The sequence below is a fragment of the Mobula hypostoma genome, chromosome 27, assembly GCF_963921235.1.
Source record: "Mobula hypostoma chromosome 27, sMobHyp1.1, whole genome shotgun sequence".
Taxonomy (NCBI): domain Eukaryota; kingdom Metazoa; phylum Chordata; class Chondrichthyes; order Myliobatiformes; family Myliobatidae; genus Mobula; species Mobula hypostoma.
Window position 1 is genome coordinate 35,089,947 of NC_086123.1, and position 16,234 is coordinate 35,106,180.

At 40.2% G+C, this 16,234-nt stretch overlaps 1 protein-coding gene across 1 annotated transcript in view; it reads right to left on the reverse strand.

The window, feature by feature from the left end:
- Positions 1-16,234, reverse strand: part of fam222aa (family with sequence similarity 222 member Aa) — a 222,325-nt gene that overhangs the window by 36,863 nt on the left and 169,228 nt on the right. Inside the window, exon 6 of the mRNA XM_063034602.1 lies at positions 14,880-15,010. Coding sequence (XP_062890672.1) covers positions 14,880-15,010 — 131 coding nt within the window. The remainder of the gene's footprint in view (positions 1-14,879; positions 15,011-16,234) is intronic.

The following is a 16,234-nucleotide window of genomic DNA, read 5'->3' on the forward strand; positions in this document are numbered from 1 at the left end:
AGAAGCATGCTTCTCTACGAGAAAAAAAAACATGTAATTTAAAAAAAATCTAATCAAGATTGAGTAATAACATTGCACATTTATCATTGCTTCTTTAATTTATTAATGTACCGTGCTTTATAAATGCAGTATTTATTGTATTAATATGTCCTAAGTTAGAAACTGATACTGACCCATGTTATTAAAATATATTATTTGAAAACCTAAACACATTGTTCTGCGGATGAGTCTCTACTACTGAATATATTATGCAAATACAACGACCAAACAGAAAATTTATTCAACAGTCTCTCCACAAATAATATAAACAATTAGTCATTGTACTGCATTAGATTCTGATTATATACAATTAACTTCCAAAGGCGGAACAAACAGAAGTTTTCCGTCAGGACACATTATCACAACAAGAAATAAAATCGTCTGACAAAAGACAATTAAGGAAAGATTCATCTGCTAAGACTAACGAGTCTAAACGTTTACTCTAGTGCAAGTATTTCTAAAAATTGCAAGATTGCCATAATTACTTAACTTTAGGTATTTACTTTTAAAGGGGGAGAAAAACTATAATAGAAGCTGCCACATTGTCATCTAGTTATGCTTTTTACATGTTGAATAAGCTGGTTTTATCACAGACGTTTGCAGAATTAGATTACCTCAGGGCAAGTAGTTTATTATCTGTAGTCAAAGCGTCACCACAAATACCATTCTACACATAGATGTGTCACATTCCATTTGTCTCCATGCAGTCGTATTAACAGGGCAGCAAGCAGGCAGTCAAACTCAAACAACAATGATGAGAGAACCAAATGAAAAATAAACAAGCTGGAAAAATAATTCATTTTCAGTTACACGTTTGTATGTAGCTCCTTACTTTTCTATTTTCTCAATCTTTGCTTTAAAAAAAAACGTCACATCTATCTACCTCAACATGGAAGACAGAAAAAAGTGCAAACTTACAAGCTATAGATGATCTGACAGAAATTCCTGTGGAAACCTCCAAGTCAGACATGAAAGAACAAAATATGGAAGAGTTGATAATGCTCTTTCACCAAGACAGTTGACTGAAAGAAGCAATTCCCATTTTAAGCATAAAACTTAACCATAAAGGATTGAAGATAATGCAAACAAGGCAAGTAGAAGCCAGGGTGAACGACTTTGACTTATTCCACTTCAACATGATGATAGCTGATCATTCACTTCAGTGCCAGTTCCTGATTTCTCCTGTTATTCAGAAATATTTATCTCCAACTTGAATATATAATGACTAAGCCTCCACTGCATTACTGGTAGAGAAGTCCACAGGTTCACTACCTGGGTGTGGAGATTTATCCTGATTTCAATTGTGAATGGAACACCCAGAGATCCTGGTTCTGGACTCCTCTATTTACAAACACAAGTCAGTCTGCAGATGTTGGAAACCCAAAGCAATACACATAAAATGCTGAAGGAACTTAGCAGCCTGGGCAACATTTACGGAAAAGAGTAAACAGAGTCAACGTTTTGGGCCAAGACCCTTCCTTCAGAGGGCCTCAGCCTGAAACGTTAACTGTTTATTCTTTTCCACAGAAGGTGCCTGGCTTGCTGAGTTCCTCCAGTGTTCTGTATGTGTTGCCCCCTCTACTCACTCTGTTTAGTCCTGTCTCAGTGTGATCCCTTCTCATTCTTGCAAACCCTATTGAAATTAGGCCTGGTTTCATCCTAAGAATCAGCTTATTAAATCTTTGTTACACTCTATTCAAAACATGAAATCTTTCTTCAGAGAAGGAGAGTAAAACTACATGAAACTCCAAATCATAAACAAGAGATTCTGCAGATGCTGGAAATCCAGAGTAACATTCAGAATGAAGAAGGGTCCTAGCCCAAAATGTCATTCTTTATTTACTGTCCACAGATGCTGCCTGACTTGCTGACTTTCTCCTTTGTGTGTTACACTAACTCTAAATGTGATCACCTTATAGCCCCGTACAGGTACAGTAACAAATCCTCGAATACTTTTGCAACGAGCTCCCGATGTACCATTTGCCTTTTTAATTGCTTACTGCACCAGAACTCTGTACACCATTTGCTAAAAGGCAAGTACCTCTAGAACCCATTGTATTTTCACTTTTCCCCAATGTAATACCACTTGGAAAATCCTTTGTCTTTGTTTTTAGAAACAAATTGGATAACCTCAATTACCCAAGTGGTTACCTGCATCCTCCTCTGAAATCTTATTTCCAATTATTTTCATTCTCCATATTTCCCTGACAAGCCACTTTTTGTTTTCTCTTCCTTTGTTGAATCCTAAACTACTCCCAGACTCAGGCCTGCTACCTGTGCTGGCAAATCTCTTTGACCCCCTTTGGCAGGAGGTACAGTAGCATTAGGACAAGAATTGTTAGGATGGGAAACAGCTTCTTCCTTCAGGCTGTTAGACTATTGGACTCCCTGCTACCACCCAGGCCTCATCACGTATGAAGCATCAGTAGTGTTATACTGTTTACTTTTTAACTTTTATCATGTATGAACCTTACTATTTGTTAATTTATTTTTGATAATATTACTTTATGTGCTACATGTGAGTTATTTGTGTTATGCACCTTAGTCTGGTGGAACGTTGTCTCGTTTGGTGGTATATGTATGTACTGTTGAATGCCAATAAACGAAGATTTTAAGCCTCTTTGGATCCAATAATAATCCTACTTTCCTTTGCAAATTATGGTTGGACCTACTTACCCAACTTATTCTGTACTAGTCAGTAATAAGTAAAATATATATATTTTTTCCCAATTATATCAACTGTCAATCTATCATTAACATTGCAAGTGAAGCCCCTCAATCTACAATAGCTAACTTGCACCTCACGTTTTAATTGTTTCAGTTAGTTCCATCCAGGATCCTTGTATCTAATGCTATTACCTCACTGTGTTTCTTGATGCAGCTAAAGAATTCAGGCATATAGCATTTTTCCCGAAAGGATCATGCAGAAGAATCAGTTATTCTTTTATAAATGCACTTCACACAGTCCACAGAAGTTTGTTCCGTAGCTGGCTCCTCAACACATTGATCTAACAAATATTAGTGTTTCTGCAGTTTTATTGCTAATTTGGTTAACCAGTCTATAACCAAAATAAATGCACATTTAATTGAAGTATAATCTCACCATCCTTCTCCGTGGATTGTCAACTTGTCATGGTGGAGAAGCTTGTGTGGTCCTGTGATCCCGAGAGCAATGCGATCTGGAGCTATGCTCCTGGTAGGGTCACCCATGGTGGTAAGGTTGAGGGTGAGGTCCCTGACAAAGAACAATCCAACCAAGACCTCAACGGTGGAACAGGCGGACGAAGTTACTTCGAACTCAATGGCTGTGAAGGTGGATGAAGGCTGCAACAAATCCATCAGCTCCAATCGTCGTGGTTTCCATGCCATTGGAATCAGTTGGTTGATTTGTGAAGTATCGTGTGTTTCTTGCAGTGCAACATCAAGTACACATTAAACAAATACACGCACAGTCATCTTCACTCTGCGGGCCACTTCTTCAGAACAAAGACCATCATCCTCGACCTCGAGGGATAGCCACGACGACGACGAATCTCACCATAAGAATCTCGTCTTCAATCAGAAGTTGATGTTTTAAAACTTAAGTCAGTATAAGTAATGAAAAACCTTTTGTTAATTAAAATATTTGTTATTAGCCTTATTTCTTCTTCCTTCCAAATATTGTAAAAATGAGATAGATGACTTAGTTAATAATAGAACTTGATCAATGCTGTTCTCCAGCTAGCTTCTGCTGAGTAGGCATCTTGGAGAATCTTCTTTCTTGTTGAAGCAATAAATCACAAAACAAATTCCAGGTCCTACTTCACTTGCCAAGAAAAGCACAATTCCAATATTGCTTGGATAATATAGCTCAGGGAAAGTAAGCATTTATTTGCAAGAATCATAAGATTCAGCCTTTCAATTATTCAACACAAATGGACCCTGGGTTAAGACTTCAATACTATTTGCATGCTCAGGTAAATCAATTTATAATGCAAACAAGTGGTTAACTCTAATGAAGTAAAGGGGAGGGAACGTCGACTCAGACCATGAGAGGCCTGCATCGTGTGAGGAGTGGTGCCCCGCACAGACTTCCAACCTGCGACTTGTAAGGCATGAAAATGCCCGATGCAGGCATGAAATAAAAATAAAAAAGTTTATGCTCCATTGACAGCTTGTACTTTTTCCTATAATAGTCATTCCAGTAAACTAAAAATATACAAGATAGTTCCTAGTGGAAATCTGGGGGACTATGGGAAGAACTGGAGAAAGCCTGGCTTGGGAATCTACTGTGCCAGAAGAAATTACTCACATGGTTGAAGTGGCAAGACTACAGAGGTGCCCTGGATTAATGAATGCACTGCTGATGTTAATATACTTCCCTCACACTGACAGGCTCAGTAACTTCTCAGCACTAATGCCCCAGTGATCATAGGCACTCATTTACACAGATGCAAGTTCAACTGATGGCAGCAAATAAATCTTAAATACATATGGTGCATAATTAAGAACACTCACTTTATTTTAAATAGAATGGAACTAGCAAGTAAATACCCTTCATAAAGTTTGGGGTGAAAATTGCATTCTGAACAAGCTTTATGTCCCAAGAATTATTGTTCAAGTATATCATTTTGGCAAAATCAATTTGGAAGGAGTTTATAAGAACAACACAGTTTATTACTGAGGTGGAGTTTTATAGAGTTATACTAGAATAGGGAATTTCAGTATCAGCTGGTTCTCCTAACAACAGAGGAAAGAAAAATTATGAAGGGTAAATAGGGATTAATTGTCTTTACTGGCAGGAGAATTGATGACTGGGTCATGCAAATATAAGTAGCAAAAAACTCAAATTGTTATGTAGTGGATGAAACCCACTGCCTGCCTGAAATATAAGAACTCACAAAAAATAGAAACTTTCAAAAGAGAAATGGATCAACACCTATAAAATTAATTTGCAGGGTTGTGTGAGCAATAAGTTTAGTCAAATATAATGGGGGGGGGCGGGGAATTCGAGGGTTGATGCACAGGGAGATAGAATGTTGCTTTAGAGTCCTGATTATGTCACAACCTCGAGAAATGAAAGAAAATCTGGCCACTAGTTTTATATTCTAAATTCAATTTAGAGATACAACACGTTTACAGGCCCTTCCAGCCCAACGAGACCATGCTGCCCAGATGTACCCATGAGACCAAATAAACTACCAACCTGTATGCCTTTGGATTATGTGAGGAAACAGAGCACCTCGAGGAAAACCCATGTGGTTATGGGGAAAACACGAACAGCTTACAGACAGCAGCAGGAACTGAACCTGGGTCACTGGGGCTGTGGTAGCATCATACTAACCACTAGGCTGCCGTGTTTTTACTTTACAGGTAAGCTCAGTGTAAATTTCATCAGAAAGATACCAGTGTGAAGTACATGGAGAGATTATGGGGCTATACTCCGTTGAATTTACAAGTTAATGGAGCAATGTGGTCTAAGTTACTAAGATATTTTGGGGAATTAGTAAATTACATTGAATGAAACTTCGCTGGTCAGAGAGCATAGAAAACAGATGTAAAAAATTTTGCTGAATGATAGGGGAGAAACTTGGGTTAATAGAATTATGTTATAGATGATCCAGCTTTTTCATGAAATATGGAACTGACTTGGGAGGTGGGAAAAACTTACTGCTCCTCCTACGCATTGAACTGAATGACTTTCTTCTCTGCCAGATGAAGTTGTAATTCCTAGTCAATTAGATGATTACCAAAAACAATTCTTTGGCCATACTACCAGCAGTGCACCATGGCAGCTGAATGAAATTCCTTTGCTCCAACAGGATGAATACACTTCTATTGGCTGGGAAATCATGCCCTAGAAACCCTCCCACACACAGCATTTGGCAGCATAAGATGAGCAGCCGAAGGGTTAGACTACATGATTCAAATTGGTGGTTGGCAGGGTGGTGATGTAAATGGTGGTCAGGGAGCACACCTGAAAAATGAAAGCAATAGCAATCTCACTGTTGAGAAGGGAAGAGCTAGCAGCTAGAGAGAGTGGGAGTGGGAGTGGGAGTGGGGGTGGGGTAAGGCCAGGAAGGTAGTGAGAGGTTCAAGGAAATAGAGAAAGATGGTTGAGAGGAAGGGGAAGAGGCTGAGTAAAAGAAGCAGAAGGGGATAGTGTATGGACACTGCAAATGGGAGGAATAAAGAGGCAGAGGATCAGAAGTTGTGAGAATTATGAAGGAGAAAGGGCTGAGGAAATGAATGTGGCATAAAAGGTGCATGAATAATGTCCAGGTGCAACGAGCCAGAGTATAGAGGGATGATGTGCATGCATACTAGGAATGTGCAGTTTAGGCTGGTTTACAAGATGGACCAAGTGGCTTAATTCTGCTCGTATGTCTTATGGTCTAACTTCAATGTACACTTCAGTGCGTTCTGACATGCTGGGAGAAAATGTTAAGAACAGACGAGGACGAAGGATTTCTTTGGAATAATAAAGGTAAAAACAACCTGCCTAATTTGCTGCACATAAAAATCTGGCGCTTGCACTCAGAAGAGTCAAACATGTAGAATTTATAACCAAATTACTTTGGTAAAAACACCAAAGAATATACAAAAAAGTGATAGAGTCAGTTATGGGCCTTGCAGCCCAACTGATCCGTGCCAACTAAGATGCTCATTCCAGCTTCTGGCCCTGTCACTTTCTAAATCTTTTCTATTCGTGTACCCATCCACCCATCTTTTAAAAGGTTCCTATTGTACTAGTCTCAACTACTTCCTTTGGCAGCTTCTTCTACATACACATAACCCTCTGTGTAAAAAAAAGTTGTCCTTCAAGTTTTTGATTCCCCAATGGAAGTGAATTCATCCTGTTGCTGTATGAGATTAACATCATGCCGCAGATAAAGTGACCAATGATAGATTAGATTAGATTCAACTTTATTGTCACTGTGACAAGTACAGATACAAAGCCAATGAAATGCAGTTAGCATCTGACCAGAAATGCAAACGATAATGTTATTTATAAAATAACTGTGAATAAAAAGTAAGTGCTACAGCACACGAATATAAAAGTACTGAGACAGTACAATATGGGTGCAATACTGCTTGGCGCTGTGATGTGAGGTTCAGCAGGGTCACAGCCTCACAGCCTCAGGGAAGAAGCTCTTCCTGTGCCTGCTGGTGTGGGAGCGAAGGCTCCAGTAGCGCCTACCGGATGGGAGGAGAGTAAAAAGTCCATGGTTAGGGTGAAATGCATCCTTGATAATGCTTTTCGCCCTGCCCAAGCAGCGTTTATGGTAGATGTTCTCAATGGTGGGCAATTGGATGCCGATAATCCGCCAGGCAGTTTTCACCACACGCTGGAGTGCTTTGCAGTCCGATACAGGACAATTGCCATACCACACTGAGATGCAGTTGGTGAGTATGCTCTCAATGGTACAGCGGTAAAAGTCCATCAGTATCCTGGGACAGAGGTGAGCTTTCTTGATGCTCCGCAGGAAATAAAAGGTAGTGTTGCACTTTTGATCAGCATGGAGGAGTTCAGGGACCAGGTGAGATCCTCGGAAATGTGGACACCAAGGAATTTGAAGCTTGATACACGCTCCACTACAGCTCCGTTGATGTAGATGGGGACGTGATTGTGGCTCCTAGCATGCCTGAAGTCCACAATGATCTGCTTAGTCTTCTGGGCGTTAAGGGCCAGGTTGTGTCGGCACACTACGTGGCCAGGTGCCGGACCTCGTCCCTGTAGGCCGTCTCGTCATCCCCTCTAATCAGGCCAACCACCGTGGTTTTGTCTGCGAACTTGATTATGGAGTTAGAACCATGTACAGGAATGCAGTCATGGGTGAAACGGGAGTACAGAAGAGGGCTCAGCACACAGCCTTGAGGCACGCCGGTGTTCAGGGTGAGAGTGGAGGAGGAGAGGTTGTCTAATTTAACTGATTGGGGTTTGTTAGTCAGAAAGTCCAAAGTCCAATTGCAGAGATGAGCTGATACCAAGCTGGCGAAGTTTGGCGATCAGCTTGGAGGGGATCACAGTACTGAATGTCGAACTAAAGTCAATGAACAGCATTCTGACGTAAGAGTTGGGGCTGTCCAGATGGGTCAGGGCAGAGTGAAGTGCCGTGGAGATGGATCCTCTGTTGACCTGTTGGTGCGATAGGCAAATTGATGGGGGTCCGGGGTAGTGGGCAGACAGGATTTCAGATGTGATAGAACCAGTCTCTCAAAGCACTTTTCAATGATGGGGGTAAGTGCAACTGGGCAGAAGTCATTCAGGCCCGTGGCAGTGGAATGCTTCGGCACTGGCTCGATGGTGGCGATCTTGAAGCTTGTGGGGACAACTGCCTGGGCCAGGGACAGATTAAAAATGTCCATGACCCTGGCCAACTGCCCTGCACAGACTCTGAGCACATGGCCAGGTATTCCATCCAGACCAGCTGCCTTCCGTACATTTACCCTGCTCAGGGTGGAGCAAACATTGGAGGTGGAAAGTGAGAGAGGCAGTTCACCAGGTGGGAGATCCGCTTTGAGGGTGACCTCCTTGTTCTCTCGGTCAAAGCGAGTGTAGAAGTAATTGAGCTCATCAGGGAGGGAAGCAGAGCTGGAAAGGGGCACAGTACTAGGTGGTTTGAAGTCTGTAATGACCTGTATGCCATGCCACATGCACCGGGGGTCTGAGGAGTTGAAATCCTTGATTCTCTGTTTGTATATGTGTTTAGCCTTCCGGTCTCCAGACCTGAAGGCTGAATCTCTGGCTTTGAGCAAGAGGTGAACTTATAGTCTTGACTTATTCACTTTGTTGTATGCAAAAATTTTCTTGGACAGATGACATGAATATAGATAAACCCACATTAATCATATAACAATTACAGCACAGAAACAGGCCATCTTGGCCCTCCTAGTCCATGCCGAATTCTTACTCTCACCTAGTCCCACCGACCTGCACTCAGCCCATAACCCTCCATTCCTTTCCTGTCCATATAGCTATCCAATTTAACTTTAAATGACAACATCGAACCTGCCTCAACCACTTCTGCTGGAAGCTTGTTCCACACAGCTACCACTCTCTGAGTAAAGAAGTTCCCCCTCATGTTACCCCTAAACTTTTGCCCTTTAACTCTCAACTCATGTCCTCTTGTTTAATTCTCTCCCACTCTCAATGGAAAAAGCTTATCCACATCAACTCTATCTATTCCCCTCATAATTTTAAGTACCTCTATCAAGTCCCCCCATCAACCTCCTACGCTCCAAAGTAGCATTCTTATCCTTTAAAAAAGATGTAAGTGACCACCAGATATCTGAATGTTATTTTCAGATTTTCCTCATTTCAATTCATTCAAGATTTTAATATGATTGACAACATCAATTTATTTTTGTCTCTTTTCCTTTATTATGATAATAGAAAACCATTTACATAAATAGCTATCAACTATAAATCCAATAACTATTATAGGCATCCATTAGTCTCGTGAGACCAAGGATTTGCGCCTTGGAAGGTTTCCAGGGCGCAGGCCTGGGCAAGGTTGCATGGAAGACTGGCAGTTGCCCATGCTACAAGTCTCCCCTCTCCATACCACCGATGTTGTCCAAGGGAAGGGCACTAGGGCCGATACAGCTTGGCACTGGTGTCGTCGCAGAGCAATGTGTGGTTAAGTGCCTTCCTCAAGGACACAACACGCTGCCTCAGCTGAGGCTCGAACTAGCAACCTGCAGATCACTAGACTGACGCCTTAACCACTTGGCTACGCGCCAACTAATCCAATAACTAAAAAAATCAAGAGTGTATATGCTGAGACTTGACAATACAAAGCACAGTGAACTCAAAGTGAAACTGTAGTGTTTTTTGCATGAGATTAAATGTTTTCTAATAAGACGGCCATTACTTTATTGTGTAATAGCCAAAGCCTGCAGATGTTCTACTCAAAGATAGACAAAGTTTCATGTCATAAATGATATATAGCTTTGACAAATTAATTACCTTCATTTTTACTGAAACTAAAAAGAATTAATAACCAACTTAAGGACAATAGATTTTATAGTAACGGTGGCCACATTCAAGCCTATCTTTGAGGGAGATAAGGAAGTTGGAATAAGCTAAGGCATCATGCTCATTATGGAGCTTGTAAGAAGGAAATTAGCTAAATTGTAACATTACCTCCTGCGAGGAGTACTCTCATGAATTTCTGCAATCTACACTATAACAAGCCAATAATGAATGTAGTGCTCTGCAGTTTGAAAATAGCTATTTACATAGCAGTTGCATCAGTACTTCAACCCTAAACTCTGGAACTTGCTGAATTTCTCAATCCTTCTTACCGCTTTCAGACTTTCCTCAGAACCCAAACTTTTGACCAGGCTTTAAGTTTATCCTAAAGTCTCTTCACTTGGTAACTCTTCTTCTGTCAAGGATTTGGTAATGTTTTACAATACTGAAATCTTATAAATGCACATTATTGTACTAGGTGTTACACAAGTAGAGTTCCTGCTTGTCTTGTATTTGATAAAGAATTTCTCCTTTCTGTACTCAGCCTATTCATACAAGTGCAAGTTAGCTTAAGCTTCTAATCCTTGGTTCCTATGTACTCGAGGGCTGTTGCTGAAATTTAACAAGTGAAAGTTGAATACGATAGGATCTTTTAAGAGACTCCTGGATAGGTTACATAGAGCTTAGAAAAATAGAGGGCTATGGGTAACCCTAGGTAATTTCTAAAATAAGGACATGTTCGGCACAGCTTTGTGGGCCGAAGGGCCTGTATTGTGCTGTAGGTTTTCTATGTAAGCCATGTTCTTTACCAGAACAACATATGATTCTCAACTTTTGTCAATTAAAATAATTCTATCATGTCAACAACTCAATACCAAGATCCTGCAAGGAGGCAAAGGAGGTCCTTGTGTTGGCTGAACCATCAAAGTTTAGATGTGCCTTAAAGGCTAAACTGGAATTTAGACTTTTTTGCTGCAGAATAAAATCAAATTAATTTTCATCTTTAATCTGTTGGATATTGAAAACTATTGTCATGAAATATGAGGTCTATTTGGTCACATTCTTAGACACAAATAAACACCTAGAAAATAAAAAGTCTGTTAATCAACTTGTTAGAAAAACAATGATAGGCAAAAATGGTGGTCTTGCCAACAATATTAATAACCAGAGGATGAATTAGCTCAAAAAAGTAACAGTGAGAAACATACTCAAAAAAGTATCACCTCTAAGACGCAGTACCATAGTAAGGTCTGTAGGGTAATGTAGTTGGTGAAAACGTACGTCATTCATAACCACCAACACTGAGTTGGGGTTCACTTTAAGAGGCTGGTCTGATATGATGACATAATTATGTTAAGTTTTTTTACTGCGCTTTTATGTTCAGTGTTTGGAGAACAATAAAGGAGTTTGTTATGGTTTTCCTTAAACTTAAAATGCCTCATGCAGATTTATTAGTGAAAACTTACACATCTACCCACTTTCACTGCATCTTGTTGGATAGTCAACAGATCAGGTTGGTGAATACAGTGCAATTTCCTCAATAAAATTCAATGCCATTCAAAATACTGTCAGAAAAGTCTCGGCTCTCTAGGATCGAGAATTATTCCCAAATGAATTTTATTCATGGATAGTTCAATGGAAAAGGTGATGAAACAAATATGCAAGATCTAAGAAGAATTAGGTTAAACAGACTTTTACTCATTGTGTTTCTGAGGACACACACAGGGAGACAATATTTCTTTAAAAATCAGCTATGCCTCAGCTCATAGCTTTCTCATTTCAATTAGTAAGGTGCAGTTGGGGGAAGGCCCTGATAGAAATATACAAAATTATGAGGCATAAAGGAGGAATTTAGAGCATTTACCAGCATTTGATGAATGCATTAAAGGGAGTAACCCTGCGATGGAAATCAGGCTCAAAATAACAGTCTGAGATGTTAAAAGGAATATTTTTATGTTAAAAGATGGTATTAATCCTAGGGACCTCTTCTGAGACTTCATGTTTATTGAAGCAATCGATAGCCTAGAGATTAACGACATAGACCCATTTTACTCATGTTAGCCAAAAGCAGCAGACAAACCAACTAATCCCCTCCTCCCCCCCACTTCCTGTAGCCCTGATCGCTATAGCACTTCAAATGGTAATTAAATCTGATGGGGATCTTGTCTCGTTGGTCCTTCAGAACACCAGCTGCACAACGGGTGAAACAAAAAACTTCCTCATCTTCTCCTCTAATACTTCCTCTGTTGTGTATTTAATACTTGAGTAATATTGTAAGTGACATACGTCATTACGCTACGCCCAAGTGTGTGCCTCGCAAAAGTACAAACAAAGTTTAGATGCATCTCTCCGGTTCCCTTTTTTTTCTTTCAATTAATTTGATGTTTTGGAGTTAGATGATTTTAAAGCTGTTCCTCTTGTCCTTAACCTCTCTATCAGAAACAGGTTCATCCTATTTACAGGCAGTGCCCAGGTTACAGCGGGGTTCCACTGGAGTTCAGGCACTGGGTTTCAACCTGAAACTGCTCCCCTCCCCCACTCCTCCCGCCAACTCCACAGATGCAGACCCACTGCCCGCTGGATTCCTCCAGCAGACTCCTTGCTGCTCCAGATTCCAGCTTTTCCAGTTTCTTGCATCTCCATTCCTGAGAACTGTTCACAACCCAGACTGTTTGTGAAGATGGAAATGAACAAAAACTGTGCAGGAGAGGATCACAGAAACAGTAGTGATGGGAGAACAAGTGCAGGAAGCGTGTTGGCAACACTGAATCAGTGAGTGAACAAATTAACAATGTTCCCAGCTCTTCTGCTAGCTTGACCTAACTGTTACTGATTCAGGGGAGGGGGTAAAAGTGACCTGTTCCAACCTGTAACCCCATCTGTCTCAAAGACCTCCAAAACATTTGTTCATATGTACAGGATGACAGTAAGTCAAAGAGTTGTGGAAGACTTGTACATCATTTAAGACTCATAACTTTGTGTACTTTATATGTTTGGCAACTCCTCTCCCAAGGCTTCCTCTATCCTAAAGGAAAACACCACAAGGACTTTCTCATCACTAATATTTTTTACAGGCTAGCAACATCCTCATAAATCTCCTCTGCACGCCTTCTGGCAGAATTGTATCCCTCCTGTAATGACCAGAACTGTGAAGAGTGTGCCAGCTGTGGTCTAATTGCTGTTTTATAAAAGTACCAGAAGGAACTGCTTGGTCCTATATCTATGTCATAAGCAAATCCCTCGAGAGCACAGATCCTGAAGTCAACTGGATATGCATTCTGAGATCCCTCTGATCCTCTACACATCTTATCCCACCATTCATCATGTATGCCCTTGACTTGTTTACTATGCATTGCCTCACACTTCCAAGATTGATTTTCATTAACCACTTTGTAGCCCAGCTAACTATTCCACTAAAACTTTTTTTTAATAACATGAAACTTTTCACTCACCATTAACTTACAATTTTGGTATCCATTTACAAACTTAAGTTACTATTAAGTTAAATAGTAACTTAATCACTATTTAATTAAATATACTTCATTTGTATAAAGTTACGAAGCATCCGTTTTTAACTTAATACAAGTAACATTGCTATTACCATTTGGTTGAATCATTGAAATATACCACAAAAGTAAAAGCAAGGACACAACACTGAACCACACCATGCAGCCTTCCAATCACAAATTCCTGTTGATCATTAATATACTGGAGCACCTCTGCTCACGTTTGGGGGACTCAAACATTTGCTTGTATTTAGGTAAAAAAAATGGTGCATTAATAGAATATACACTCTTCAGCAAACAGACACACGTGTATTTTTCAGCAGCTATGCAGATTTTAACATCTGCCGTTAACTTCCAAATCATCATCCACTTGAAACATAAGCCCCATGCTAAGAGATTGCCCTTTCCTTTCTAGAGGGGCCACACCTTCTAGAACATTATTGCTTATTTTTCTATGTTGTTCAATTTCCAGCTATTGGCAGCTTCTTATACAACACCATCAAATAAATTCCAATTCACACTTGTACTCTTGTTCCAATACTATTGCTAATAAACTTACTACCATTCTTAGAAATAGTATTCATTTCCCCTGGAATTCTACCTTTTACTCATAACATGGAGCTCAGTAACTTCATGTTAACCATGTACTCAGTTATCCATTTTAAAAATAAAAATAGGGGTATTAGTGCACGTGAAAAGGACAGTTGAGTTGACTCTTCAAACCTAGTCTCTTAAATCAGATTATTCTGCTGGGAATCTAGAATGATAGCATGGCGTATCTTTTCAGGATTAGCATGCCTGCATTTTATCACAATTCCACGATTGATGTTCAGACCTACAGTCCTTTCTGATGTTACCATCCAATGAGACTGCATATTCTTTTTTCTGTAGTAAGCTGTAATTCTTTCTTTGGGATGCTTTATCATATCACTACAAGATTGTTGCCTTCTCCATTAAACAGTTTGCAGTTTTCATTTCCTCCCACATTCCACGTATTTGGAATATCAATGCTCAAGACCAGCTATGCATTTCAAACAGTCTTTTTTTAAATATTAGAATTCCAGCTTTGACAGCTTCTTTCTCCATACTCTCCCCCCCAAATTTTCAACAAAGATCACGTTTTCTTTCTTTCTCCCACTGAAAGGGGTTTATATATATCTGCAACACTTTCATTCAGATATTTGGAAACCCCATAAAAAAATCTCAATTATTCAGGTCCAAAACTCTACCAATACATTTTTAGATGGTTGGATTTATTCATACAAGATCAAAGCACTGTGCATGAAAGGTCCAATCATGATATGGGAGCACGAGCATCACCATGGCAGCAGTGTGCAGAGATATACCCTATCAAACTGCTATCAAATTCCACTCACATTTCAGAGGCTCCAGCGTTTTACTGGGACATGACAAGCGCTGTGAAGGTGGGTTCTGTGTTCGCTGAAGACAGGCCAACATGATGGAGGAGCTGCGTCTATTCCCACAGTCAACGCCCTCAACTATCACACTGTTAAATGGAAAAAGGAAAAATAAAAAATGGTTACTTTTGTTTTAAAGAAAATATAATACTTAATGATGTAGTACACAAACTAATATTGGCACGACATTATTTTTGAAGGCAAGGGTACGAGGGCTAATTCCATACAATCTCAAACTGATCGAAATTCCTGTTGAGCCCTTTAGTTGATAGCATCATTATAGAATACTGCATTTTAATTCAAGAGATGTCTGGATTTTAATCTCAGACTCCATAAATGTACTAGTTGTTCCAATCAGAAATAAATTAAGCTGCAAATATTTCATACATAAAGCAGCCCAAAAGCAGTTCCATATGTGAAGGCCTTAGAAGTTTTTCCAGGTATTACAGAAAAAAGTCTTCAAATATTAGCTTAGTTATGATCCACTGCATAATCTTTGAAAAGACCAGTGGTTTCATTGTTACACTTCTCTTAAATAACGAATAGATTCAACTAGCTACCCATGATACCTTGATAAATCTACCTCACAGATATCTTCTAAAGCAGCTTCCCAGGAAGGAAGACTACTTCTTTTCACTGTAGCTTTGTGGGACCTTAAGTGACTCATTACATTAATGTGCTCCTTCACAGATGAAGCAGTTGGTGGCTGAATAGGTGGTATGCTTCTTCTGCCATTCACACAGAGAATCTGCACGATCCCGATGTAGGAGTTCCAGAGTTTTCAATACCATCCCCATTACCTTGACCTTCATTGCTATAAATCTCAATTCCCTAGCCCAGTGGTCCCCAACCACCAGGCCATGAACTGGTACCGGGCCGCAAAGCATGTGCTACTGGGCCGCGAGGAAACGATATCATTTGGCGATATGAGTCAGCTGCACCTTTCCTCATTCCCTGTCACGCACTGTTGAAATTGAACGCACACGAGGTCATTACACACGCGTCATCCATGTCAGCACGGGAAGAAGATCAACTCCGAGCTTGCAAATGATGGCGGGCTGAAAAGCATATTTGACATAACATCTCTGCTGGCATTCTGGATCAAAGTCAAGGCTAAATATCCTGAGATAGCCACGAAGGCACTGAAAACTTTGCTTCCATTTCCAACCTATCCCTACGAAGCGGGGTTTTCTGCAATGAATGCAACGAAAACTAAATTGCGGAATAAACTGGACATAAGGAACCCCCTTCGAGTATCGCTGTCTCCCATCAACCCTTGATGGGACCGTCTTGTTGCAGGAAACAAGCTCAGG